Source organism: Populus euphratica, unplaced genomic scaffold (assembly GCF_000495115.2).
Source record: "Populus euphratica unplaced genomic scaffold, PopEup_1.0 scaffold11.1, whole genome shotgun sequence".
In the NCBI taxonomy this organism is placed as follows: domain Eukaryota; kingdom Viridiplantae; phylum Streptophyta; class Magnoliopsida; order Malpighiales; family Salicaceae; genus Populus; species Populus euphratica.
The window spans coordinates 1229112-1255799 of NW_011499878.1; the positions used below are offsets into that span (position 1 = coordinate 1229112).

Sequence of the window (26688 nt, forward strand, 5' to 3'; positions counted from 1 at the left end):
CCATGAGCCTTCTAATGAAAAACCCTGAAGCAATGAGAAAAGCTCAAGAAGAAGTTCGAAAGGTGATAGGAGATAAAGGTTTTGTGTACGAAGATGATGTTAAACAATTGCCTTACCTTAAAGCTGTGGTTAAAGAGACCATGAGATTGCAACCAACAGCACCACTACTAATCCCAAGAGAAACAACCAAGGAGTGTTACATAGGTGGGTACGAAATACCAGCCAAGACCGTAGTTTACGTGAATGCGTGGGCTATTGGAAGGGACACAGAAGTTTGGGAGAACCCATATGTGTTCATTCCTGATAGGTTCCTGGGCAGTTCTATTGATTTGAAAGGAAATGATTTTGAGCTTATACCATTTGGTGCTGGTCGAAGAATTTGTCCTGGTATTTTTATGGGAATTGCCACCGTGGAGCTCTCACTTTCTAATCTTCTCTACAAATTCGATTGGGAAATGCCTGGGGGAATGAAGAGGGAAGACATAGACGTTGATCGCTTGGTACCAGGTCTTGTCATGCGTATGAGGGACGCTCTCTGCCTCGTGCCTAAGGCCTATGCTGTGATGGGCAAAGATGCGTAAAGGAATTGTGGGCATCATCATGAAATCGTGACTCTATGAATAAAACACGAATCAGCCCATGATCAGTAGTTTTTTTTGTTTTTTAAGGTTTGCATGCTGTGTGTAATAATAAGAATAAACGACGGAGCTTAATATGAAGATTGACCTCGAATAATTTTCACGCAAGCTCCGTTAATTTTTAAGGTTCTTTGTACCCTTTTGTTTTTACATTAGAATTCATTATGGCTGGAATTAATTTTTTTATGCAATTTGAAAAGTTGATGCTCTGAATTTTAAGACCTCTGTCAAATTCTTTTCAATACTGACCCTAATATGTGAGCTTAGAAAGTCAACAAAAAGAGCAAATATATTTATTCATGCATATCAATTTAAAATACTTCATAAGTTATAAAATAGTATATGATACATGAGTTAGATCAATGATCCTGCAGATAGAAGCTATCTAAGAAACCTTGACACTAACATAGATAGGGTTCCAGGTATGAATTAAAGACGTCCCTTGAAAAAAAAAATTCATTTATGCAAGCAATAGATCCAGATGACTTATATTTCCCATTGCCATGGGAGCTGTTGAAACTCCTACTAAAGCTCATGCAATTGCTTTTCACTCTTTTGATGTATTGGAGTCAGAAGTTTTGGATGCCCTTCGCATTGTATTCTCTATGGTTTATTCCATTGGTCCCCTTCAGCAACTGGTGTTGTGTTGCCCCTTCTTTGCTTATCAAGTATTGAACTGTAGATATGGTAGCAATGGATAAGGAGTTGTTATGGAAATTGATAATTTTTACAATATATAATTGTTACAATATGATGTTGTTATGGCACGATATTTTGCTTTGGTGGATGATTAAGAAATAATAAATTATTTTTTGTTGTTTCAAGAAATAAGAGAATCATCTAAAAAGATACAGAACCTGTTAATAGACTTACAATCATGATCAGTATCAGAATATATACATAACTCTAAGAAAAAGGTGGATAAAAGTAAAAGACCTTAAAAAATTGTACCCCGAAGACATAACAAAATACAAAGAACAGCTGCCTAATGAACAGTAGTAGGAGAAGTAACAAACTTGATAACAACATGAACAACATGTGCAATATCTAGATGAATAATGATGAGATATACCAAGCACCCAACAATAGTACGGTATAAAATAAGATCAATCAAATGTAAACCATTAGAAGAAGAGTACCTTGAGTTAACAGTAGCTACAATCTTATTATCAGTAAGTATAGCCCGTTCAAGAATATCTGTAATATATTTCGACTGAGAAAGAAGGTAACCTCTAGATGAGTATGCTACCTCAATACCCAGGAAATATAAAAAATAACTTAAATCCTTCATTTAAAATCATTTAGCCAACTCTATTTTCAAAACTGAAATACCTTTAATGTCATCACCAGTAATAATCATGTCATCAATATATAAAGATAGAATAATAAGACATGCATTAGTGCACTTAATAAAAATAGCAGAATCATAACTACTAGAAACAAAGCTAAGAGATGAGATCACAATAGAGAATTTCTCAAACCAAACACAAGGTGCTTGTTCAAGACCATATAATGTTTTTTTAAGCTAACAAACATATCCAAAGTCAGGTGAAATACCAGACGAGAGTGCCATATAAACTTCTTTTTGAAGATCTTTGTTCAAAAAGGTATTTTTAACATCAAGCTAAGAAATATATCACTGATAAATCAAAGCTGCGATAATGAGAGTATGAATAGTAGTTATTTTTACAACTAGGATAAATGTCTCCTCATATTTTATACCATATTGTTGAGAGTATCCTTTTATAACCAACCTAACCTTGTATCGCTCAATAGACCCATCAAAATTAATCTTGATCTTATACACCCAATGGGAATCAACAACACTCTTACTAAGAGGTAGACAAACCAGATACCAAGTATCTGTCTTATGCAAAGTAGAAAGTTTCTCATTCATAACTTGCTACCAAAGCGGATCAAGAATTGTCTCTTTATAGAAAGAAGGCTCAAAGAGACAATGAATAAAAGCTAAAAAGGAAGTAAATGATGAAGAATAACAAGAATAAGCAAAATCTAGTAGTTTTGTGGACTTACAAATACGGATGGACTGACATGGAGGTGGATTGACAATCTCAGATGAAGCTTGAAGGGTTGTAGATGAGAATGAAGCTTCAAGTGTGTCAGAGAGTAAAGTACCAGTACTTATAGAGTTAGGAGTACAAATTGGTCGAACATGGGGAGAGGTATCATTACCAAAATCCTCAGAAAAGGGATATATACAAATCAGATCAAATTTAGTCAGGCTATGAGTAGTGGATGAAATAGAAAAGAAAGGTATATACTCAAGGAAGACAGCATGATGAGACACATAAAATTTTTGAGTTATTGGATCAAAACAATGATAACCCTTTTTACCTTCATCTAACCCAAAAGGACATAAATAGTGGATCGAAAGGATAGCTTATTGTGTTCTACATAAAGATAAAGAATGAAACAAGTACAATCAAAGACTCTAAATAAGGAATAATCAGAAATATACTCATATCACTTTTCAAAAGGAGATGGACCAGAACTATAAGAAGATGAAATTATATTAATCAAATTTCTCGTAGTAAGAACAGTTTCTCCCCAAAACTCACTAGGAACAAAAGCAGATAACAAAAGAGAACGAGCAATTTCAATAATATGCCTATGTTTTCTTTCAATAATATCATTTTACTCAAGAGTATCCATATATGAAGTTTGGTGGATGGTTCCATCTAAGGTAAGCAATTGACAAAATTTATTAGAGGTGTATCCCCCAGACAAATCACACCTAAAACATTTAATCACAATAAAATGTTAAATTTTGATGAAAGATCGAAAAGTTGCATATATCTTAAAGAATTCAAAACAATGTTTCATTAAATAAACCCAACAATAACGAGTATGATCATCAATAAAAGAGACATAATATCGAGACCTTCCTTTTATGACAATAAGAGAAGGTCCCCGTATATCAGAACAAGTCAAATCAAACAGTGAAGAAGAAATAAAAATACTTTGATTAAAAAGTAAAGCAAAAATTTTTGTCAGTTTACATCCATTACAATTAGAAATGTCACAAGTTTTCAATTTTTCTAAAGCTCTTGTAGATGCAAAAAATCTCAAACAAGAAGATGAAACATAACCTAGACAGTAATGTCATAAATAAAAACTAGAAGATGAAGAACTCAAATAAAAAAAAAAAAACAAATCAACAATGTTAGGTTTTTGGACCTTTACACTTAGGTTACAGGTTAATATTTACCCTTTTTTTCCCTCCTCCCCCACTCAGTTGTCATCTTAAGAGGGTTTTTATAAGGTTTTGCTAGGGTTTTAGGAAGTTTTGAATATGTTTCTAACCTCTTAATCTTGAGGGAAGAGTTCCAAACCCTTGATAAGAGCTCATTAAAAAGCTTTTAAGTGTGAGCACTTGAAAAGTAAATCGGGTTTTTGCATAGTGGTTTCACTATTAGGGATGAAAGAGTTGCTTATTTTTTAGATTTTGACGGAGCAATTATGACGTCATCGTCACCTGATACCATCGAAAATTGGTAAAAAAAATGTGTAACTTTTATTTGAATACTCAATCAATCAAAACTGTTGAAATAAAGCTAACGAACAACATGTCACTCACCTTCTCTTTATTAAATCTAAAGGGCGTGTTGTTCAGGGGTTTTCACTTGCGATTTAAAAAATTTTAATTGAGTCCTTGTTCTTCATATTATTTTCAATTATACTAATAATTACCTCAAAACTTTTAATTTCATGCAATTTCACCTCTATTGAACTCAATTATCAACCCCTAAGTTAACTGTCTTTTTTATTTTAGTTTCTTGATCCTGAATTAGTATCTTTTGACCCTTAATAAATCAATAAAATTTTAATTTTTTCAATTTGACTCCTGATTTCGTCAATGTTAGTCTTTATATTCACTTGCCTTTTACAGTTTCATCTTTGGTTCATGATTTTTTCAATCAAGTCTTTATTGCCCATCAAACTTCAATAGTTATGCATTTAAGCCCCTGATTTGACCAAATTAACTTTAAAAATTATATTTTGACCCCTAAACTTTAATTTCTTCTAATTGAAGTCTAAATTGACTTCAAAAATTATTTTTTTCTTGCAATTAAGCCTTTTATAAATTCAAATAAATCTTAAAAAAATCCAATTAAGTCCTTAAACATCCAATTTTGAATTTTCCTTCTCAAATTGAATTTTATTTGCTAATAAGGCCTTCATTAGTCAAAAATATACTATTAAGTTTTTTAATCTTGTATATTTTGATCTTCCTTAACCAATCTTCATCAACTTCTTGGATGTTCTGGTATATTCTTCTCACTTATATATTTTTCTATTTTCTTCCAATTTTTTTCTTTTTTTTTTGAATTTTCTCTTTTCTTTCTTCTTTTTGATTTTTTTTTGTTTATATGGAGCCTTTAAATGGGTAACAACAAATGTTTTGACAGTGTTATTATCATATTTAGAAAGATTTTTTAGAATTTTCTCAATGTAATGAGATAGGGACACTACTAATTCATTAGATGTCTTAAAAAATTTTATTTCTGGTATAACATCTGAAACATCCAAGTCTTTCATGTCAAACTTTTTAGTTAATATTTTATTAGTAAACTTGATCATGTGATCATTACTATCTAAAATTAGCATATCATCCATATAAAAAAAAAATATAATGACATAACTTTTATTTGTGTTTTTCACATGAATAAATTTATCAACTTCGTTAATTTTAAACTCGTTTGACAACATAACATTGTCAAACTTTTCATGTAATTATTCAAGTGTTTGTTTCAAACCATAAAATAATTTAAGTTTATATATTTTCTTTTCTTGTTCATTGACAATAAACTCTTGAAGTTATTCCATATAAATCTCATCCTTAAGATCACCATTTAAAAAAGTTGTTTTTACATATATTTGATATATTTCAAGTTTGTTAATAGTTGTAATGGCTATTAATTTTCATATATAAGTTATTCTTGACATAGGATTTATTAGGGTTCTCCATTCATCAATAAAATTTAACTATTATAAAAAAATTATAATAATAATGATAATAGTAATAGTAATAGTGATAATGATAGTAACAAAGATAATAATGGAAGTAATGGTAATTAAAAACATGATAGTTATAATGATAAAAATAATTATAAAAATAGAAGTAGGGACGGTGATAATAATGATGATTAATTTTTTACTTTTATTAAAAATAATTAAAATATATATATATAATATTTTACTAAAAACAAGCCCTCAAATGAAGTTTTGAATCAGATGAAAATGTCATCCACAAGTTAAGCTGCTGGTCCATCAATAAGATACGGTATTATAGACAAGAAAGGATGAGGAAGACAGCAGCATTTATGCATTAATTAAAGCACCAATAATTACTGAACTTTTTCTCTTAATTCAATACTAATAGATATGGCTATGATATTATAATTAATGTCTTTTCCCTTTCTGTCTTAATCATTGTGATATTAAAATGTTACCTTATCGTGGAAAAGTTAGCTTGCATATTCAATGATATGCGCGACAACAGTCCTCGTTTGTAGATTTACTTATTTATTTATATATTTTAAGAGAATCCAATGCAATCTTTATTTAATTTAAAGGTTTAATATTATTTTTTATGGTTGTCAGATTTGTTTCAGAGTCTAGAATCTGATCCGGTTTAGATAAAGTCAGTAGATTGTTAAAGTAGTGTTTGATATTGCGATTAAAGTGTTATTATTTATTTAAAATTATTTTTTAATATTTTTAAAGTGTTTTAATTTACGGATATTAATAATAATTTTTAAAAAAAAAATTAATAAAAAAATTTTAAAATATAGTTTTTACTGTAATTTAAAACAAACCCTAAATTAATTTATAAATTATCCAATTTCTTAGATAAATCCCAAAACATTAGTTTGAACTAAAAAAATTTAAACAATATTATTTTAAAATAAATTATTAAAATTAACTTGTTATGTTTTATCCAAATTTTCTCAAGTTAACTAGATTGTAAGTTATGTTTTAATTGGATAAATATTCAAGATATTTTTTATTAAAGAAAAAAACTTAACTTGTACGAAGTGGGTTTAATAATTATAAAATTGATAGCAAAAACTCTAGTACAATTGAATTTGCGTCAAGGTTAACATAAGTCCAAATTTCATTATCTTTCAGGATTAAAACAATTAATTAATGTATGGATAGCACATGGGTGCTTTTATCGATGCTTACTGTTGTCGCCATGCTATGCCATGGGAGAATTTTAAGTTTATTTTGAATATTATAAAAAAATAAATCAATATCATAAATGTGTTTTATTGCATTATAATTTTTTTTTTTGTTGTTGATGAAGATAAAGATACTATTTGTGTTTAATAAATAAATTAAAACAATATATAAATTGATAAATTATAAAAAATTATTAATTCTAATTAAATACATAAATAAAGAATTAATATTTTTTTAAAAGCAAAAGACAGTTGAGTATGCAAATATCTAACACCAATTTTTTTAATTTTTAGAGATTATTTTAATTTAAAAAGTGATTTGCATAAAAATCATTCAAGGTCAATCTTCACGTTGAGCCTCGTCGTTTATTCTTTTTACACGCAGCGCGCGAACCCTTTTTGTAACTTTTTTTCTCAACACCAAAAAAGATGCTGGCGGCGTTAACTTTTTTTACCGTTAAAAGATTCTTAACTGCAGACAGGAAAGGCTCTTCTCCCTCCCACTCTCAACAATGTAATGTGTTTTCATGTGAATTCCAAGCTGTCCAATGTCCCCCCCACCCATTAACAGGAAAGTTGGAATATTTTCAAGACTGTTTGGGGCAAATGTCTAAATACAAAAGGTGCAAATTCGAACAGACAAAACTTTCAAGGGCTGTTGTGAGTTTTTCAAAAAACTAGCAAACAGGAAGTGGTGACGGTAGGATGATGCTGGCAAGGCAGGAGACACGTCTTGTAAATATTTTTAATTAGAAATATATTAAAATAATATTTTTTATTTATTAGTATTTATTTTTAATAGTAAATCAATCTAAAATCATTAAAAAATATTCATTTTAAAAAAATAAAAAAATATCAGAGGCCTAGTTGGGCCTAGCATTCACTGGACAGCATTTGTTTGAGTTTTTCCTTCCATGACAACAAAATTCTAGCCTGATTCGTGACGGGTGGGCCTGGGTGTCCTTTCGTGTTTTGCACATTGCTAGAACACTTCGATTATGAATTTGGGTCCTACTTCCATTCGGCTGCCTACTAGGATAAATTAAAGCTGGTTTTTCAAATTGAAGCAAATAGAATTAGTGGGAGAAAACATGGGAAAAGTGTTCCTTCAACCAAACTCTAGATTGAAAGCGAGAGATGTGGGAGAAGAGCTTGCATGCCAGTGAAAAAACGATAACATTTTCAGCAAATTTTTGTTTTCAAATCGTTCAATTTTCCGCACTATAATAAGCCCGTTGGGGTGTGGCCATATTATCAAGCACGGTCATGGGTCTATTCTATCATTGAAAAAAAAAAAGATCTAGAGTTTGAATGGGTCAAGCGTAGCAACACAGCAAGTATTGCATGAATTTTTTTTTAATTTTTAGACCGTTGGGTTTGGTTGGTAGTGTTGAGAGGCATCTCCATGGAAAATGATGCGAGAGGGAGAGGGCAGGCTCACTCATTTTTGCTTGTAAAGTCGAGCATGTGGAAAGCTGCGAGGAAGCATCAGTTGCTCTCGACACCAGTGACCTCACCCCCGAAACATGCTTGTTGCTGCTATGGATTAAAAGCTTGATGACCCCATGCAATGCACCCAGATTGGACCCATTAATCGCATATAATTACAGCAAACTTATGTCCAAATCAGATACAGACATGTTATGGGACTTTGAAGAGGGGTCATGGAAATCATCAAATTATTGCAATTTAGGCCCAGCCCAAATAAGCCTGTGGGTCAAAAATGATTAGATCCTCTTGTTTAATGTAGTTTTGATTATTAAATATCAATCAAATTATGGCCATAAAGCCCTGCCAATTAAATAATTAACAATTTACTGAAACATATGGGTTGGTTTTCGTCGTAGAAATGTTTACCGTGCGGTCTCATAAATAACGGTAGATTGGAATAGTTAATTTTTAAAAAAATAATTTAATCCTCAATTTTTTTAACATAATTAAACTTTTTTAAAACCAAAATTTGCACTCAACTGGTATTTTTATGGGAGAAAGGGTTGGATTAAATGTCATTAGACCAAAGTAAAGATATTATGGTAAAATAAAAGGTACATTCGAGTTTCATATAAAAAAAATTATTTTAATTTTTTTATTTAAAAATGATTGGTCCTTTTAGTTTTTAAAAACTCAATTTTAATATCAAAGTTTATATTCTTTATTTATCAGTCATTTTCTATGAAAGGAGTGAGATAGATCAACTAGATTCCAACTTAGAAATAAAAAATTATTGTATATATTCATAATGACCACTAAATAATTAAAATTATTATCAATAAGTTACACTAAGTGAGAAGAGTTTTATAATAGTTGTTCTGAGTCTTAATATTACATAAAAAGTATATTTAAGTTGATGATGAGAAAACTCATTCTATTTGATTTTTTAATTTGAGTTATTTTTATCTTGTTTATTATATTATTAAATTAATTTCTAAATGTTCTAAGAATAATTTTAGGTGTTTTTGATTTTAGATACGTTGAAAAAATAATTTGTATATTTTTCAACTATTATAATAATAAATTAAATTTTCTAATAATAGATAAAATTTATGTTAGAATGATATGTTATTTATTTCAATAAATGACATATAATCTTTGTATTTTAAACAAAAAAAAACTCAACATCCATCTATTTAAATAATAATAAAAAAAGGTCTGGATGTGTGGTTTTGGAATTAAAAGCCCACACATCTAGATTATGTTTTTCTAGAGACCCAGTGCAATTGGGCATAAACCAATCTTGTCGAGCTTTTTTTGACCCTATTTTGTTTTAAATAATTATTCAAAAGTAAATATTTGACCAGATAACTCTAAAGGATCCTTCTCAATCTCTTGTGATAGTTTTTTTTTTTTTTTTGTGGTGCACTGCTTGCACAGGGCATCAAAATGCTCTAAATAATTGATTCATGGGTCTGAAAAATCGCATGCCATCGATGGTCTGCAATTTGATAGGAAAATGATAGTATCATTTCATTGTATACCGCAACAAGCCATTGCTAATTGATCAAACTGGTGAAAGAAACATTTTATCTCATCATCATCATCATCGCCAGCAGGGTCTTACCATGTGAGGGGGCTCCACAAGACACTCCTCCAAAGAAAGAAAGTCCGACTGGTGGGCGGTCATGTGCTGTTGTACCTAAATTGCCAGTTTGATTTCTGAAATAATTTTCATTTAGGTGCGTGAAGGAATGCCTTTGCTTTAGATGGGATTCAAATCTCACTAGGAAGCTTGGATTCTAGGTGAAAATGGTGTTTCGCCATTAAAATATGTGTATTAATTTAAAATGTTTGGGAATATGATAATGATTGTTTTTTAGGTATTTTTTATTTTAAAATATATAAAAATAATATTTTTTTATTTTTTAAAAATTTATTTTTGATATCACTAAATTAAAATATTCTAAAAATATTCTAAAAATATTAATTTAAATAAAAAAATTAAATTCTTAAAAAAAAAAACTTTCAAAACATTAAACATGCCCTTACCATTAGTAGATGTGATTGATTTCTACGTTGATGGAGACCTGGCATGAAGGGAGACCACACAACTACAAAACAGCGTACATGTACAATGTTGTGAGGAACCTTAACGCCCAAAAATCGGGGTTTGGTGGATTGGTAGGTTCGACTGCCTCATGTACATCAAATGTTTTAACCATAAAAAACTTAATACGATTACGTTCTGCCTCAAAATAACAAGTCTTGATTACTTTCGGCTCAAAATAACAACGGTTATATATATATAGTCTCTGCCTGTTTAAGTAGGCTTCTATTTGTGTGTGATTTGTATTTTACTTTAATAATAGATTAGAAAAAGTTTGATTAATTAACGAATACTGCAATTTCACATGATTAACTGAATTTTTTTTAAATTCTAGTTAAGAAAATATTATAATTTATATTTAAAAAAAACTATTTTTTAAAACTATAACCATGAAAACTATAACATTAATGTACTAACTTTAATAAGTCATTCATTAATCATGTCGCTCTCGAGACTGCAACAAGGAAGATGGATAAGATCAGGTTAAACATTTCTTGATTAGTTAGTTTAAGATGAAAAGACCGTGTCATCATTGTGCAATTAATTCTTGAATTGACTGTATGCTAACTATTTGATCGAGGCTTAAGAAATTAATGATTGTTGATTAATCCCTGAAGAAGCCTGATCCATAGCATCGTATTTTGTAAGGTCCCGACATCGATCATTTGTTTTTTGGAATCCCACTTGCAGCTGCAAGACATCGCATGGGTTCTATGTTGTTACAAGTGCCATCCAGCTATTCTTCCACGTGGAGAGTGAAGACAAATTAGTTTGGTTACCCTGTTGTGACACTCTAGATAGCATCATGGCTCTAAATTATTTGTATGATGGATATACTTTTTAAATTGTTTGTTGGATATGGAAGGCATTACAGGACAAATATTTTGGCTCGTAAAACATAAGTTTCTTTGTGTATACTGCGCAAATTACACTTAAAAAATACCCTTCCATTAGTTTTTTTTTTTTTTTAAATTCAATTCCCACTATAATTCTCCGAAAATCAAACTCAATTTACCGTTTCATTGTATATATAAACAGTGAATCATCCTAACTCTGTTTTTTCTTTTTTTTTTAATTCATATTGATTTTTTATTAGTTGATCATCCTAACTCTGTTTTTTTCTTTTTTTCTTTTTAATTCATATTGATTTTTTATTAGTTTTTTTTATTGGATCATTTTTCTTCTTATTTAACAAACCGTAACGTCCTTTTCATTTATATCTCTTTTTTTTAATGTATCCTTTTATTTTTCATTTGATAATTATAACATGATTGATACTCAATAAGTCACGAAACAATATTTAGAATTGTGAACGAGCAGGAAAATGTTAAAGACAAAAAATATAATGAAAAAAAACTTAATAAACTTATTATCATTTATTGTTATATATAATTTATGATTTTTTTTTTAAAACACACCCTTTTCAATGTGTAGTTAATGACAATAAAAATTACAAAAAATTTCTTCTTGTCGCACTATCTTTATTTAAAATAACATTAACAAAAATAACTAAAATTTACTTTAAGAACGAAACTAACCTGGATCTTGAATAATTGAAATTTTAAATAAATTATGGTTAAATATAAAATTTAATTTAATTTCCTACCATGAGGAATATCTCTAAAGTTTAATGATTGAATTATTAATTCTTTTTATATATATATAACAAATAGTCATTCAGACAAGTGTCAACTTCTCAGCAACGTTATTAGTCTCCTGCGTCGCGATAACTTGCATTATTGCCTGGGTAGTGGGTGGCACTACACTTTTCGTACACCCTCCTGTCACTGTAAATGCATCATCCATGCTTGCTGCGCAATTGAGTATTGATCCACAAAAGGATAAGTTTTGCTCTGGCCAATAAACTCTTGGCAAGTGCCCAAACTCCCAGTGTCCGGAAGTTTGTGCAATAGCATCTGGGGGTGGAAAGAGGCGTTTGATTGCGTTCATGACGTGATGTATTTGGAGGATATACTTGCAATCCAATTCACATTATTTTTTTTGTTATCTAGAGAGCGAAATTTTAACTCCACGTTTCTTCCCCCGAATTTTTTTTAAATTTTTTTCTACATTTTAAGCATGTACTAGAAATGGCAAGTAAAAAAATAAATAAATAAAAATATTTATCATGTCAAATCTGATATTTTAGCCATGTAACATAATTGTAAAACTTGAACTGTGGAATTCAAGTTTGTGAAATATATACTATTGAATTCAAATTATTTCTTAAGATTTCCATAGTTTTTTAATAGTTATTTAACTACACGAGTAACATAGTTTCAATAAAAAATTTTAAAAGTAATTTAATTTTAATATTCAAATTTTAAAAAATACCATATATCAGGAATATAAAATAATTTTAAGTTATGAAAATTATACAGTAAACAATACCTATTAAATTTTATGCATGTTATAAAATTTAATTGATGGACTGAACTAGTAAGTGTGTATTTGATATTATAATACGGGATATTTTTTAAAAATATTTTTTATTTAAAAATATATTAAAATAATTATTTAGATTTTTTTTATTTTTAGTATCAAAACATTAAAATTATAAAAAAACACTAAAAAAATATCAACTTAATATTTTAAGATAAATACATTTAAAAAAAAAAAAGTTATCACACTTTCAAATGAATTTTATAATCTTTCATGTCAAAAAGCTAAGTCATGGTTTATATTTTACTGAATTTTTTTTATTATATGTCCTGCGGTGAACAAGCTAATTAATTAAATTAAAGAGAATATCTTAGCTCATTGTTCTAAATCATGATCTTAAGAGGCCATACAATATGCATTCATGAAAAAATAGTTATCAAAACAGGCGATGAACTAGAGAGTCTCAATTTCTTATTGGCTTCATTGCTACAAATTTGAAAGCAATTAATGTGAAGGTCATCCACAAAAGACAAAAGTCAAGGACACTAATACAGTTCACGAATATATACATACCTTTCGCATCCCGGACCAATCACGCGTGCCAGTACACACACCAAATACGACAAACAACATGCTAACGGAGTAAATAAAACGGCAACTTTCAAATTAATCACGATCCAATTAACGAGAAAATCCCCTCGTAAATAACTTCTCGCGAGTCTCGTGATCGAACGGCTACATGAGCTGAATAATATAAAAAAATATTAAAAAAAGAAAAGGAAAGGAAAGCGTAGAGGATCTGACAGCCTTTTCAAGCTTCTCTCTTTATCTCAAACGGACAGGCACAAGGAGAGAGGGCGAGAGAGAGAGAGGGCCAACGGAGTTGTCGATAAATGACGGATTCCAAAACATGAGTGAGCTCGATTTAAGGAACATGTTGAGGTCCGTGTCCCTCTTAGCTACAATTTCCAACAAGCCACATCGAATATAGGTTGGTTAAGAAAGAAAGAGAGTGAGCGAGTGACGAGGGAGTAGTGAGCGAGTGAGGTTTTTTTAGAGAGGTAAAAACAAGAAAAACATACAAATGGGAAGATCCACTTCCTGTTTGAAAATAATCACCTGCGGTAGCGATTCTGCTGACAGAGATGATCTTCAACTCCCTGAGGTACCTGATTGGTCAACAATAATCACTTCCTTAGTTTTTTTACTGCTCACTTTCTATTTTCAGTCACTTCTTCTTCTTCTTTTTCCCGGAACTTGTTGATTTTTTAGTTTGAGTGGTGATTTATTAGTTAAATTGCTAATGTGTTTGGTTCCGAAGAATTGTTGGAAATGGTAAACGAACAATGTGCGGATGTGTGGAAGATCCGAGAAACTTTGAATTTTCGTTCAGTGAAGTTTTGTAATTAATGGTGTTAAAATCTGATTTACTATATTGATTGAAGCTGGAGAGAAGAAGAAGGTCGGACGTTGCACGAAATTTTTTAGCCATTTTTTGTTCCTTAGTCGAAGTTATCAAGTCTACGCGAGGATTAGAAACTTTCGTCTTTGATTTAGCCAAGGTTTATTAACGCCAATCTAATTTGAAAGTTGAAACTAGTAAATGTAGTATGCTTTAATGGATTATCAAACATTATAGGCAGGATTGGCGTTTCGTTTTTGACTGATCAAGTTTGAAGTATGATGGATACATGTAAGATCTATAGACATGGATGACAGAATTCATGGATGGTTTAAGGAAATTATGTGGATCATGGTTGCAATTTGCAATTGGTAATGTCGATCAGGCATCGATGTATGTATGTATGTATGTATATTTCTTGCTTGAAATGTCCTTTTCATCGAATCGTATTGCTTGTATGTCTATAAGGTTTCGGTAAGCCATTCACCATCAAGAGTTACAGTCGAAAGTTGGAAAAAAAAGGGAGTCTGTTTTAATGTAGCATCAGTTAGATGATGTTATGTAAATTTCATTTCAGAGCAATGGTTCAAGTGACAAGCGCGGATGGAGTTTCCGGAAGAAATCTGCCCGCCATCGAGTTCTCAGCAACACTATCATTTCAGAAACCACCCCTTCTTCTGTGAACAAGGAGAGTCCAGAACCCGCAAATCTAAACTTCCAGCCACCAGACATCCCTACTGCTCCAGAAAAAAATGCTGTGATACAATGCACTGATGAGAAACCACAGTTGTCTGAGAAACCACAGCTGCCAGACAAGCTGCAACTGTCGGAGAAACCACTGTCTGCTTCAACAGACCAGGAAGTAGCTGAGACCATTGTTTTCACCAAGGATGAGAATGAAGTTGATGATCGTGTGGAAGAGTCTGTTGTTATTGTCATACAGGCTGCTGTCAGGGGGGTTTTGGTAATTTTATTTTTGCTTTAAGGAAATGTTTGACTATGGAGCTTGCTTGTTGGTAATCATTCTAATCCATTCTTCCTTCGAACTGTCCTCCAGGCTCAAAAAGAACTCCTCAAGCTTAAGAATGTTGTTAAGTTGCAAGCTGCCGTACGTGGCTACCTTGTCCGGCAGCATGCCATTGGAACCCTACGTTGTGTTCAGGCCATTGTTAAAATGCAAGCTCTTGTTCGTGCTCGCCGTGCTCGTTTGTCACTAAAGAGCTCATATGTAGAAAACGAGGTTGGTGGGAAGCATGGCAAACCTATATCCATGACCTCGGTAATGCTAATCAACTTAAATAAGAATGTTTTAACCAAAGGGCACTGCCTTTACAAGGGTTTCTGCTTAAGAGTTCAAATTGACAAATGGTTTGGTTATGTGGATGATGCTGGTCTGGCACAACCCACTGTCCAAATGAAATAGCTAGTACTTCAAAACTTCTGTCTGATGTCCCAAATTCTTCATGTCAGTTCACTGTTCTAACTCGGTTACTGTTGCTTTGATTTGAAAGACATTTTCAGAATTTATTAGAAAATCGTGAATTCTTGGAAGGCAAGTATGAAATGATATCTTAAACCAATGTTTCAAAGCATGGAGTTGGAGATTAATGAACTAACTCGCGCTGTGTCGGAACTTTTCCTTTTCATTTTAGTTAATTGCATTATGCTCGCTATAAGCAACAGCTATCATAAAAGCTACATGTAGGAGAATTTTCTGCTCTCCTCTTGTTAAAGAAAACTGGCATCTTTTCATGCTTTTGACAAAAAAAACTCTGTTTATAAACTTCACGGACAGCAATTCTCTTCCCAAATCACCAGACAGTCTCATACAAGCTTTCTTTTCGTTTTGCTTTCAGGAGAAGGAAAGCTCAGTAATCAAACCAAATGGCATTGAGAAACTGGTCGGCAATAGCTTCGCTCGTCAGGTATGGAAACACGGGAACTTTTCTGTGTAATTTGCAACTGTGTTTGTGCTATACATGTCACTTATCAAACATCCTGACCTTTTGCTTTGAATTAAAGTTGATGGAATCGACACCAAAGACCAAGCCTATCCACATCAAGTGTGATTCGTCTAAGCGTAATTCTGCATGGAACTGGTTGGAGAGGTGGATGTCTGTTTCATCAGTGGAACCAACACCCAAACCAGAGTTTATAACTGAACAACTAGAAATAGAGAAGAGGGAGAATTTTACCTCTTCTGCGCAAACTAGAGTCCCACCTGAAGAATTCTGCGAGTCGGAAGATTCAAATTCCATTATCAAGGAAGTTGCTCTGCCATCTGAAAGTGAAGAGAGTCTGAAAAAATCAGATGCGTTTGACTTCAAGTTTCAGGTGTGCCATCCAAACTTGACTTCAAGTTTCAGGCGTGCCATCCAAACTCTCCTTTACCAGGAGATATTTTGGAGCAGCCTCAACCTGAGACGAGTAATAAATCGGATGCAGAAGAAACCTCAATAACAACTCTAAATTCTCTTCCAAATCAAACTATAGAATCTGAAGTAAATTCTAAAAGGGTGACCAATTCTCTTCCTCATAAGCTAGAATTAGATGGTGAACAACCTGATCAAGCCAAACGTTCTATGAAAAGGGGAGCCTCTGAACAATTGGAGACTGAAGGAAAGAAATTCGTGTATGGATCAAGGAAGGCAAGCAATCCTGCATTCATTGCTGCCCAGACAAAATTCGAGGGGCTGAGTTCAACAGCCAGTTTGAGTAAATCATTCAGTTCCTCGCATCAAGATAGTGGAGTTGAATCAAACACGGAAATATCTGGGATAGATACAGAATCAAGGACCAAGGAGCTTGACATGGCAGAAAACTCAGTCCCTCATAATTCAAGGGTTCAATACGTTGGCTCTGAATGTGGCACTGAACTTTCTGTTACCTCCACACTTGATTCACCTGATGTATTTGAAGTTGGAGCTGCAGAACTTGAGCATGAAACCAAGGTTTCAGGGGAAGAAACCCGTAATCCTAACAGTACAAAAGAATTAGGTGTAGAAGATAAAGATTCATCTATGGATCCAGTTTCAACTTCGTCTCGCTTGGATCAGCCTGAGAAACTTGGGGATGTCAAAGGTGAATCAGCGAATACAATTGTTGTTGCAGATTCTGCACAGGAGGAGATGAATCCAGAGAAAAGTGTATCTGATGTCAAGAGAGAACTGAACTCGGAGGCTGTTGGTCTAGCATATAGATCATCCCCAGAAGCTTCTCCCAGAAGCCATGCAACTGTTCCAGAGTCCCAAGGAACACCTTCAAGTCAGTTATCTGTGAAAGCTAAAAAGAGCAGGGCTGACAAAAGCAGTTCAAGCCAAAAACGCAAGTCTTTATCAGCAAGTAAGAGATCTCCATCGAACCCAAATCATGATTCTGGTGCAGGGACTAGTGTGGAACAATTGTCCAAAGATCAAAAGAATGGGAAGAGGCGGAATTCATTTGGTTCCACAAAACCTGACAGCACTGATCAAGAGCCAAGAGACAGCAGCAGCAGCAGTTCTATCCCTCATTTCATGCAAGCCACGGAATCAGCAAGAGCCAAACTCAACGCAAATAACTCACCAAGATCCAGCCCAGATGTGCAGGACAGAGATTTCATCAAGAAGAGGCAGTCCTTACCTGGTGCAAATGGAAGGCAGGGTTCTCCACGCATCCAGCGGTCAAAGTCTCAGGCACAGCAGGGTGCAAAGGGAAATGATAGTCACATTGTTCATGGTATTCTCTGAACTTCCTTGTACTCATTTATAGTCTGTCTTGCATTGTGGTTGAAAAGGTTTTCATTGTCATTTAACAAATTTACTCTAATTGGGGATGTTATTTAGTTCCCAACTGCAAATTTTTAAAGATTTGATAGGATATTGTTCAATACTACTATGATTATTATAGCATCTTTGCTGTTATTAGCATAAATTGTTTAGAATCCATTTAATATAGGTAATGGCTGGTGACCATCATGCATCATGAAACATACAAGTTTATTGTACGATGGTTCATTTTGGTTTGAAATTCTTTCACCCAAAGACAGGCTGAATAGATTCTTGCCAATGATGCTGTAATCCACTATTTATTTACTCGCCTCCTGAGTTAACCTTCACAGCATTTGCTGATGCGATGCTGTTGTGGTGGGGAGTTTGGTAATCTGAGCATGCATTGCTCCTTACCTTAGGACAATTGTCTCGAAACTGATTGCTCCTGTGCTTAACTGCTCAATTTCTGTTTGTTACAGAGAAAAAGTGGCAGAGGTGAACAAAATGAAAGTGTGAAATGCGCACAGTGGTGTTTTACCTGCCATGGGAAATCTAGAGTTGATTGTTGATCCACAAGACGGCTTGTTATCATGTTTTATACAATTTTTCTGCAACTGGATGGCGCTTTAGTTATATGCACACTGGGAGTTTGGTAGGAGGAGATACATATAGAGCCGAGTAAGGACTCCTTGTATATTACTGGAACCCAAAAAAAATTATATTATTTTCTCAAACTCTCCATTGTGGAGGTATGGTCTGTGTGTCTGTTCACCGTTATTTTGTGTGATACTGTTGAGGCTTGTTAAACATGTCGTGGGATGTGTATCTGGAGTTTGAGACATTAACAATGACGTGGGAGCTTTCCAAAGGCCACCACTGGTTTTTTCAATAAAGATTTTTTTTAAAAAAAAAATAAAAAATAAAAAAAATAAAGATTTTATTTCTTCAGCAGAGACACAGGTTAAAATCTCGTTTCGTCCTCTCCACCATTACAAAAGGAGTCCTCCAGGGTTGCAGACTCCCTCTACGGAAAGGATGCAGAGTCCTGACGGAGAGGCATGGATTCGCTTCTCATCAGGTGCTTCTGTCATCTTAAGTCAGCAATGTTTCTAAAACAGGAGAGAATCTCAAGGCAGTAATGTTTCTTGTGCACAAATAGTGCATCAGTGGGGATCTATAGCCTGGCCCGGCAACGTGACTACCCGCCTGCTTTAACAAGTCGACTTGGTGAACCGTTACTGCAAGCCCAGCTGGGCTAGGTTCCTTCCTGAACCATATTTCTGTGTGAACTTGGTAAAATTCAAGTACCTTGATTGACCTGAAAAACTTAGAATAAATTTAACAAGGTCAATTTAATTTTTTTTCTAAATCCATTTAAAATGGTATTGTATTGGATATAGTTGGGTTGATCTATTAATTTACAGGTTAATTTAACAAATTTGCAACTCGACACTTGAGTCGGGTCATATCTCAAGTTAGGTATGATGATTACAGCAGGCCAGTGACTTTACCTTTATTGTAGCATAAGTTTTTGACTTCCAGCCTTTCCTTTTGGTTTGGTAATAAAAGTTCAAGTTGACATCCCCGAAAGCACAGTGACATGAAAGATGAGGCGACCCAAGACATTCAAAGTCTGTCCGACATGGTCAATTCCACTGACCAATTAACTATGTGTGCATTGCTTGAAAAAGTTCTAGGATAACTCCCGGTGAGCAAAGTAAAATGACAATAGCAAGCGTTTTTCATTTTTCAAAGCTTATTTCATTAAAAAGACCCACATCCTGCCTCCCAATAATCACTCGAGGAGTTCTAAGGGAATCTAGCATTGTCATAAAAGAGAGAATAATGATAGTTTTTCCAGGGGTGTTTCACCTGTCTGAGGGCTCAATCTGGGGCGATCTATTTTCCTACTGAATCTAGAAAAGTTCTTAAGGCATATGAGGTTCTGCAGGAGCAGCAGGGCCTGATCCTTCATTGAGCTATAACCCAGCCCATGGAGAATGCCATAAAAACAACAAAACCATACGTGGCAAAGTAGCTGGCAGGCTATCAACCATGCGTGTACCGACCAGACCATCAGCTTAACCTTTCGTCAGCCAACTGTCCTTTCATCGTCCGATTCAAAAAGAAGAAGATAGAAAATAAAATTTAAAAATAGAAACTGTGGTCAGAAAATCTTTAACGCTTTCCAAAACAGGTCATATCAAACTTCAATCGCGTTTCACTAACGTGTTGCTCACCCCACTGCCCAGGTTTGTCTCAGTACATTTTTTCTTCGGCGAAACCACACTTTGATCCAGTGTTATTCCAGCCCGGGCCGTCACGACAACACGGTAACTTGTGGATTCAAAATTTTGTTCTGATTTATTTTTATGTCAAACTAGATTGGAAGTGATAAAAAAAATGATTGAATTAATAAATTTATCTATAATTTTGGTAAAAATTATAATAAAATCTAATTTAATTCTTTTAAAAAAATTATTTTCAAAACGACATCTCAAATCTTCTTTAAAAAATAACTTTTAAAACCACATCCTTTTGATTTATTTTGGTTAATCTAAGTTAATCTTCATAATATATTTTTAACCCTTAAACTAAATTGAGTTTTATAATTTTTATTTTATCTCTATAAAAAAAATCTATAATAAAATTTAATTTAATTTAAGAAAATAAATAAAATTTTAATCAATTTTAATTCAAAATTGTTAGTTAAAATTATTTTTATTGCCTCTTTTTTAAAATATAATATTTCTATGACAATAAAAGTAAGTCTTTAAAAATTAATCGTGTTTTATAAACATATTCAAAATTTTTTTTTTTTTTTTATGTTTTATAAACATATTCAAAATTTATTTTTCTTTTTTCGTTTACCCTTCCTTTATTTTCTCTACTTGTTAAAAAAATTAAACTAAATAAAATAAAATCATCAAAAACACTAATATTTTCTCTATATGTTAAAAAAATTAAAATAAATAAAATAAAATCATCAAAAACACTAAATTATTAATGAATTTAGGAACATGAATATTTAAAAATAAAGTTGGAAGCCACAAGAATCAATCAATTAATTTTATTAAACTCTAATGATGATTAACTCGAGCAGAAATGAAGTTTAGGTACTCATTTCTTATATATAAAAAAAGAGGAGAAGAAAAATCTCAACTCACGCGCTGAAACCAGAGCGTACGTACATACTATAGATACAACGGAAGATTAGAAAAAAAATAGAGAACGATATGGAAACGGCAACTCAAAAGAAAGAAAAAATCCAGAGGATCTAGGGTTCCCTTGGATCCCTCTGTGCTCACTTCTTTGATCGCTTAAAATCGTGGAATGGGTAAGTAACTGATAAGGAGAGATATCGATGCAGTTGTAAATCTAGTTTTTTTAGGGTTTCGAACTCGGGAGTGGAGTTTTACACTCTAATCGAAAATTAATTTTATGGTGAGGGAAATTGGAAATTGAAAGAATCGAAGAATTTTTGTTGATTTGTAAATATGCGAGGATTGAAGAAATCAAAACGAGTTTGTTGGGCATCAGATGTTAATCTTTGTCAGGTAAAAATTGCAAATTTTTCAAAGAAATTTATCAATTTTAACAAGAAGATGTACTTTTTCGAATTCATTGACTTAGCATGGAAGTTAGAATCTTGATGAATTCCAATGTCATGCAGTTGAAGAAGAATCTATCCTTGCTATTTTACTGGGAGGAAATGTGTATGTGTTTGCTCGCTTGCTTTGCTTATCTGTTGTTTGTGCATGTATCACTTACTCTGATAGTGCGTGTGTAATCGGATTCCTTAACGGAACTTTTGATTGTTGCATGATATTTTTGTGCTTCAGGAGGCCAATACTCCAGTATGGTTTGCATTACATTTAATTTGAAACGAAGCTTGTTGTGTTAGGAAAAGTAGTTTTTTTAATGTGATTTTTTTTTTCATCTCTTAATTTACTTTTGAGCTGAAAGTAGCAATCTATGTGTTTTTTAAGTGCTTGTGGTTAGAAATGGTATCTTCCTTTTGAGGGGTATTGCTAACTTTAGAAGAATGCAGTAGTGAAGGTGATTTTCTTTGAAGTATCTTGTGTTTGTGTGATAGATATGAGGTATGATTGATTCAAGTACAAACTGAAGCTATCCTGGCTAAAAATATTGTTGTTGTTTTTTTTTGGTTCTCCAAATTGGATAGTCAATCTAATTACTGTGGAGTAAGCACATTCATGAACTGCAGCTCTTTGTGCAAGCTGCTCAAGTACGAGATTGAGATTTATGAAATTTAAGCCTTGAGGCATTTTTGAAGACTGGTCTTCCCTTTATTGCATGTTCAAAAGAATTCTGATTGCTGATAACAATAATCTATGAAATAAATAAAAAAAGGCTGTAGCAGAAGGTTGGGCAGCGCCAGCTAAGAATGGTTGAGAAGGGAGAGTGTATAGGAGGGGCATATGATGTGGAAGCATACACAGTCTTAAATATGCTTTTCTTGCGAGATGAAACTGTCCAAGTTTTAGCAAAATCCACAAAGTGCATGCTAACCATGGTATGGTGGAAAATGTTTTATGTTTCGATTTAAGAATTAATGTTCGCTGCTGAGTAAAGAGTTTTTTTCTTTTTAGTTAAAAAATGTTTTATCTCCGGCTTTGTTTCTTTTTTAGTTCCTTATTTTTTGAATTTGGCTATATAGTTGCCTGCAAACTCTTTGCATTATATGTGAATGTATGAAATTTTTGCCTGTTTTTTTTTTTTTTTTTGTAAAATCTACTTATGCATAAAGTGCTCCTAGCTGCATCATTTAAAAGTGATTATAATTGATATTGTTATTATGCATTGGTGGTAACATATTTCGTGATGAGATTACTGATAGAAGAGATTCCATCTTGAGGCAAAATATATGTGCATGCATTTGTTCCTATGCATGTGGGATGATGGAGATGGAGGGTTTTGCATTTCTCTGGAACTTATGCTAAAAGTGTACTCATGTCTATGCTATAGTAGCATAGCACCTTAGCAGTTTTTTCTTAATTGGTTTCCTTCAAAATTTGTTTTCATTTTTCTTTCATCTGGAAAGGGGACTAACTCCAAGAGGAGAGCTCCCTTTAAGAAGGGAGGCGACTATGGTATATTGACTTATAAGTTCCACAGAACCACTGGTGAGACATTCAAGAGAATCAGACTGCAACAGGGAATTGTGCCCTTGGCTGACAGCCAATAACCATGAACACTTCATTCCCAGAGATTGTGGCATTACGGACCTCCAATCTCTTACTTGATTTAAGTTGTCAACAGACTGTACGCAGCATCCATAGATATTAGATCTATTTACATAATTTGAGTGATCCCTGATTGCTGATCCAGGATGTTGTCTTTTTCTATCATCTCAGAGACAAAAGTTCAAACACAAATGTTCTACTTGGTGTTTCAATGTAACTCATTGGGGCCCCTCTTTTACTTCTCTTCTTTGATGCTGTCTCTTGAACCTATTTCTTTCTTCTAATCATTTACTTCTTCATAAAAGAATCAATCTTCTGAGCATTGTATCTTATGGCTGGACGCCAAAAAAAAAAAAACTGATGGCAGTACATTGATTCAGGAGCATTTGGATCCTCTATGTACCATGTTCTGAAGGAATCAAAATGGGTTCAGGAGCGTTGATTGTTCTCCAAAACTGCCAAGGGATTTAGCAAATGTTTAAACAATATCTTTTGAGTGTTTAAATTTGAATTTATTATTCGAAGCTCTACCTGACAAAGGTTACTCAAGCTGATTTCATAAACCTTCACTTACAGAGCAAGTTTGAAGTATATGTAACCTCTTAAACATAGCTACTGTAGTTTCAGCTCTCATTTAAACCCAACTATCTAATTGTTGCGGTGTCTATCATTCTTGTCTCTTGCTTTTGAGTCATTGGCTGCATATATGATTCACCCATGTTTTACAGTCTCCATACAAACTGACCATTTGTTGGTTGTTGACTGTGGTCTAGCATCAGGAATTCATCTTTAATGATGGTTTAAAATATCCATCTCATTATCAGTTCACCATTTATTGGATGGCCAGTTCAGGATGTGCATAAAGGAATTGCAAAAGTGCATGTTGTTCAAGGCAGTAAATTCTTTTCACCCGAGAAGATCTGAATTTTCTGTATAAACTAACACTTGCATTGTTATTGCTGTGTACGAGTTGCCTTTGTTTCGATTGCTCCTTGGAGTTTCAGAAGTAAACAAGGTTTTAGAAATTGTTTTCACCTAAGAAGATACAAGTTCTGCTATAATAAAACTTCCGTTGTGATTTTTGTGTTTTAGTTCCCTTTTTCATCAATTGCTCCATGGAGTTTCTGATGTTTAATAAAGGGTTTAAACAGTAGCTGTAAGGGCCCAGAAATTGAACTCCTGCTTCTCCCCTTACCAGGTAAGGCTGTTCCTGTCAGAGGAATCTCCTTCACAGATCGGGTCAGGTGCTCAAGATCACCTCCAAGCAAAGTCGTCATGGCCAACTCATTCAGCTGGAACTGATGACTTTCTGCCACCTGGCTTTGAAGGAAGCCATCCTTCAAGCCAGTTGCAGATCAAGTTGTCAGAAGTCCCTGTGATAAAATGGAGATGTCCGCCCAGGGTAAGTCAAAGTTTTATAGTTTTTAATTGCCCATCCCTTTGGTTTTTAATATCAATCATTACACTGAAGTTTTGGGCTGTCGCAGCTTGTCTTGAACTTGACTTGGCAATTGGTTGCTGGGGAAGAAAGCGAAGAGATGGAGTTTCAAAATCAGAGGGAGATGAGAGTGCTTGAAGCTGTTTATCCTCGACCATCTGCCATTCCTCCAAAGTTTGCTACTTCTCTATTTGCCTCTCTCACTCTCTTTTTCAAGTCTATCTCTTGAACTGAAAAGTTGTATGTGTGCAGCTCCACATTTTCTGTGGACTTGGAAAGCTCTCAGCATGGTGATCATCCAATTCCCCTGATTCCTATTACCCCCATTGAAGATGAAGATGCAACAGAGATACCATCTGATGTGATGGGACCGTCAATGGTTCCAATGAATTCACAAGCCCAACTATTAGCTTCTGGTTTTTCATCCTTTCAAAATGGCATTCTTAGCTTTCCAAATGGGAAACCAACAGCTGGAGTTCTCCCTGGTGTCGAACCTGATGCAATGGCTGCTGTCAATAAAAGCAGTGAGCAGGGAAGTTTGATAGACCCTGACCTGCTCCTCAAAATTCTCAGCAACCCAAAATTGATTGAGAAGTTGGTTACTGATCATGGAGCTGTAGCCAATGCACAGAATATTCCCAATACTCCTTTGTCAGATCCTCTAACTTCTCATGTAACTTTGCCCACTCCAGCACATATTCAAATGAATAGAACAGAATCCAGTGCACAAGCATCTTTAACTGCGACTTCAATTGGATCATTCTACACGCAGCCAAACGGGGTGCCAATGGGGGTTCCTTCTAGTGCACGTATTCCTCCACCAGGAGTTCCATCCACACCTACAGGATCGACACAAGCAAAGGACATTAATTATTATAAGAACTTGATTCAGCAGCATGGAGGCGATAAACAAGAAACACCTCAGCAGTTTGGTAGCCGTTACAATCACCAAGTAGGAACAAGCCAAGATTTAGTTAATTCCAAGTCAAGGGAATCGAAACACAAGATTATGAAGCCTTGTATTTACTTTAATAGTTCAAGAGGATGCCGGAATGGAGTCAATTGTGCATACCAACATGATTCATCATCCCAGCAAAAGGGCAGTGGCATAACGGAGGTGCAAAGCTCAAAGAGAATGAAAATGGATCGGGAGATCAGTAGCTAGTGTAATATTTCAAGTAGCTTTCATCTGACAAAAAAGGCTTATAGCTGCACAACTTTTTATACTTTCTATTTCATTTTTGGTTTGATCATTCAGCAAAAAGTTCCTCTCTATCGTGGAACGTTAAAGATTAAATTATGGGCAGAAACCATCATACTTGGAGGTTGATGTGCCGTCTCTTCTATCTATTTTTAGCTTACATTGAAGTTGGTATGGAGTCGCTATTTTTGAGCAATTTGTGTACTAGCCTTTTGAATGGCGCATCTCAATGTTTGTTTGGAACCTGGCCGCTAACACCTCATGTCAACGTAACCACAAGAGGTTGCTTAGTTGTAAAACACAAACCATCTCATATTCAATTCCAGATGTTACAGCCAGCATCTCCTATCGTCTTCTTATGACCACCACAAGCTGCTTTTTACCGTAAGGAAAATGTGGATGATTATGACTATAAAATGTGATAGAGATCTGAATGAATTCCATATCTATATGTATCACTTGTAATAATCTTCCTTTAAATATTTTCCAAGCATGGATCTCCTATAAATAAAAAAAAACATATCGAAATTAAAGGAAAGTATCTTAGGATTATCGAGGGATGAAATTATTTTACCTGGATACCTTTGTCACCAAAGTCTGGCTTTCTTTCATCAAACCCACGTCGCATTGTAGGCTTGTACTGCTATATCATCATTTTTAAGTGTTCATCAGACTGATTTTTTTCCTACAGTGGTCGACAATAAGGGTATTCTAATTACTTTGACATGCAATAAAAATGATAATGATCATGTTTTAAAGGTTTAACACTCATCTGATAATACCCTAAAATCTAAATTATATGAATAAAAAATTATTTAATATTTATACTAGTAATTAATCAATAATATTCAAGTGATTGAATATTTTTTTAATCTAAACAACTCTAGATTTATGATAGAAATTAGAATATATACAAAAAAAAAA

At 33.4% G+C, this 26688-nt stretch overlaps 3 protein-coding genes across 4 annotated transcripts; all 3 read left to right on the forward strand.

The window, feature by feature from the left end:
• Positions 1–32: 32 nt before the first annotated feature.
• Positions 33–581, forward strand: LOC105128923 (cytochrome P450 71A1-like). The gene has a single exon (XM_011030779.1). It carries the CDS (start codon positions 33–35, stop codon positions 579–581), a length of 549 nt encoding a protein of 182 aa, XP_011029081.1.
• Positions 582–13516: 12935 nt separating this feature from the next.
• Positions 13517–18871, forward strand: LOC105128835 (protein IQ-DOMAIN 32-like). Its single transcript, XM_011030669.1, has 8 exons — positions 13517–13932; positions 14747–15133; positions 15227–15448; positions 16026–16094; positions 16192–16503; positions 16536–17886; positions 18398–18812; positions 18853–18871. The coding sequence occupies exons 1-7, from the start codon at positions 13852–13854 to the stop codon at positions 18415–18417; spliced, it is 2442 nt and encodes an 813-aa protein (XP_011028971.1). The 5' UTR covers positions 13517–13851; the 3' UTR covers positions 18418–18812; positions 18853–18871.
• A 2258-nt stretch (positions 18872–21129) lies between these two features.
• LOC105128836 (zinc finger CCCH domain-containing protein 6-like) lies at positions 21130–25968 on the forward strand. 2 transcript variants are annotated; one of them, XM_011030671.1, is made up of 4 exons: positions 21130–21475; positions 24324–24527; positions 24613–24737; positions 24816–25968. In XM_011030671.1, exons 1-4 carry the CDS (start codon positions 21416–21418, stop codon positions 25726–25728), a joined length of 1302 nt encoding a protein of 433 aa, XP_011028973.1. In that variant the 5' UTR covers positions 21130–21415; the 3' UTR covers positions 25729–25968. The 2 variants fall into 2 exon arrangements, with proteins under 2 accessions (XP_011028973.1, XP_011028972.1); XM_011030670.1 differs by lacking the exon at positions 21130–21475 and adding an exon at positions 22120–22455.
• The last annotated feature ends 720 nt before the right edge of the window (positions 25969–26688 follow it).

Coding starts and splice junctions, on each gene's coding strand:
- LOC105128923 (XM_011030779.1), top strand. CDS start 33: ATGAGAAAAGCTCAAGAAGAAGTTCGAAAGGTGATAGGAGATAAAGGT.
- LOC105128835 (XM_011030669.1), top strand. CDS start 13,852: ATGGGAAGATCCACTTCCTGTTTGAAAATAATCACCTGCGGTAGCGAT. Junction 16,095..16,191: donor GCAATAGCTTCGCTCGTCAG/GTATGGAAACAC, acceptor TTTGAATTAAAG/TTGATGGAATCGACACCAAA. Junction 17,887..18,397: donor TGATAGTCACATTGTTCATG/GTATTCTCTGAA, acceptor TGTTTGTTACAG/AGAAAAAGTGGCAGAGGTGA.
- LOC105128836 (XM_011030670.1), top strand. CDS start 22,327: ATGGTTGAGAAGGGAGAGTGTATAGGAGGGGCATATGATGTGGAAGCA. Junction 22,456..24,323: donor CAAAGTGCATGCTAACCATG/GTATGGTGGAAA, acceptor TCCCCTTACCAG/GTAAGGCTGTTCCTGTCAGA. Junction 24,528..24,612: donor AATGGAGATGTCCGCCCAGG/GTAAGTCAAAGT, acceptor GGGCTGTCGCAG/CTTGTCTTGAACTTGACTTG.